We start from the raw sequence: 1,839 nt of genomic DNA, 5'->3' as shown, positions 1-1,839 counted from the left end.
GGATGGATGGATGGAAGGATGGATGGAAGGAAGGATGGATGGATGGAAGGATGGATGGAAGGAAGGATGGATGGAAGGAAGAATGGATGGATGGATCTAAAAAACCTCTTTAGGTGTTTTAAACTGATTAGTTTAGCTCCGGTCGCAGCTAACCTTCGGCTCAAGAGAAGAAGCTCTTATTTACCTCTGAGACAAACCGAAGTGTTTCACAAAACGTCCAAATGTTGCTTAAAGGTTCATCAGGTTGGACGAGACCTCGGTGAGACCTCGGAGCGGGATGAAGCTCTGGGTTGGATGGACCATTCCACAGCCACAGCTTTAGCTGCTGTTTTTCTAATTTGGGCTTGAGCAACATACAAACAGCCTCCAGACTGTAACAAATGAGCTTCAGTGCTGGTTTACTTGAATCTGCTTCATTTCCTTCTTGTTTTTGCACATTTTCCAAACATCCTGAACCACTGAACCACTGAACCACTGAACCACTGAACCGGTTGTTGCTTTGTCTCGTTGCAGATCTTCTGTAGTTCTGTCGACACAGAGGAGACCGGAGAGAAGAAATGGCTTCAGATAGCGGTCTGAACGTGACATTGACGCTGAGGCTGCTCATGCATGGGAAGGTAATCAACAGACGGGTCCAAGTTCTCACGTAAAGACCCGTCTGGTTCCTGACGTGGTTCTGCTCGAAACCTGAAAACATCTTCTTCAAATGATCCTTTCCCTTCTTTTACAGGAAGTCGGCAGCATCATTGGAAAGGCAGGTTTTATATTTAATCCACGGACGTTCTACGAGTTTGTTGTTGAGTCTTGTTACATTAACTGCTTCTGTCCTGGACTTTGCAGAAGGGAGAAACGGTGAAGAAGATGAGGGAGGAGGTGAGGCTTTGTGTGGAAACAAAAGGTCGTGAATTCAGGCGGCCTGGTTGGAGCTCTCACAGTTAATGTGGGTTTTTACAGAGCGGCGCTCGCATCAACATCTCAGAGGGTTCATCTCCAGAGAGGATAGTGACCATCACAGGACCTACAGAGGGCATCTTCAAAGCTTTCTCCATGATCGCACAAAAGTTTGAGGAGGTACAACAAAATCTAGAACAACCCCAGATCTGATCAATCAAACCAGAACGCAGTGATTTCATAAAACCATGTTTTACTCACCGTGGAACAAAGAGATCAGATGTTGGAACCAAGAAATTCAACCACCGATGGTAGAAACATCTCTAGAGTTCTTCAGATCCACGTTTCCTCTGAAGCTCTTCTTCTAACATCAGTCTGGGAACATCCAGAACCTCAGGAGACCAGTTGTTAGAGGTTTAGGAGGACCTGAGAAGACCAGTTGCTGGAGGTTTAGGAGGACTTGAGGAGACCAGTTGTTGGAGGTTTAGGAGGACCTGAGGAGAACGGTTGTTGGAGGTTTAGGAAGACCTGAGAAGACCAGTTGTTGGAGGTTTAGAAGGACTTGAGGAGATCAGATGTTGGAGATTTAGGAGGACCTGAGTAGGCCAGTTGTTGGAGGTTTAGGAGGACCTGAGAAGACCAGTTCTTGGAGGTTTAGGAGGACTTGAGGAGACCAGATGTTGGTGATTTAGGAGGACCTGAGGAGATCAGTTGTTAGAGGTTTAGGAGGACCCGAGAAGACCAGTTGTTGGAGGTTTAGGAGGACTTGAGGAGACCAGTTGTTGGAGGTTTAGAATGACTTGAGGAGACCAGTTGTTAGAGGTTTAGGAGGACCTGAGTAGACCCGTTGTTGGAGGTTTAGGAGGACCTGAGAAGACCTGTTCTTGGAGGTTTAGGATGACTTCAGGAGACCAGTTGTTGGAGGTTTAGGAGGACCTGAGTAGACCC

General features: G+C 46.8%; 1 protein-coding gene across 1 annotated transcript in view; it reads left to right on the top strand.

Annotated features, from left to right (window-relative positions):
- LOC119421085 overlaps window positions 1–1,839 on the top strand; it is a gene marked incomplete at its 3' end in the record, with an annotated part of 641,076 nt that overhangs the window by 633,843 nt on the left and 5,394 nt on the right. Inside the window, 4 exon segments of the mRNA XM_037688518.1 lie at window positions 514–617; window positions 731–754; window positions 841–873; window positions 955–1,071. Of these exon segments, the coding sequence (XP_037544446.1) occupies window positions 558–617; window positions 731–754; window positions 841–873; window positions 955–1,071 (234 nt within the window).

This window comes from Nematolebias whitei, chromosome 1 (genome assembly GCF_014905685.2).
Source record: "Nematolebias whitei isolate Nwh7 chromosome 1, NemWhi1, whole genome shotgun sequence".
NCBI lineage: Eukaryota > Metazoa > Chordata > Actinopteri > Cyprinodontiformes > Rivulidae > Nematolebias > Nematolebias whitei.
Note: the sequence above shows the minus strand (reverse complement) of the source record. Positions and strands in the feature narration are given on the sequence as shown.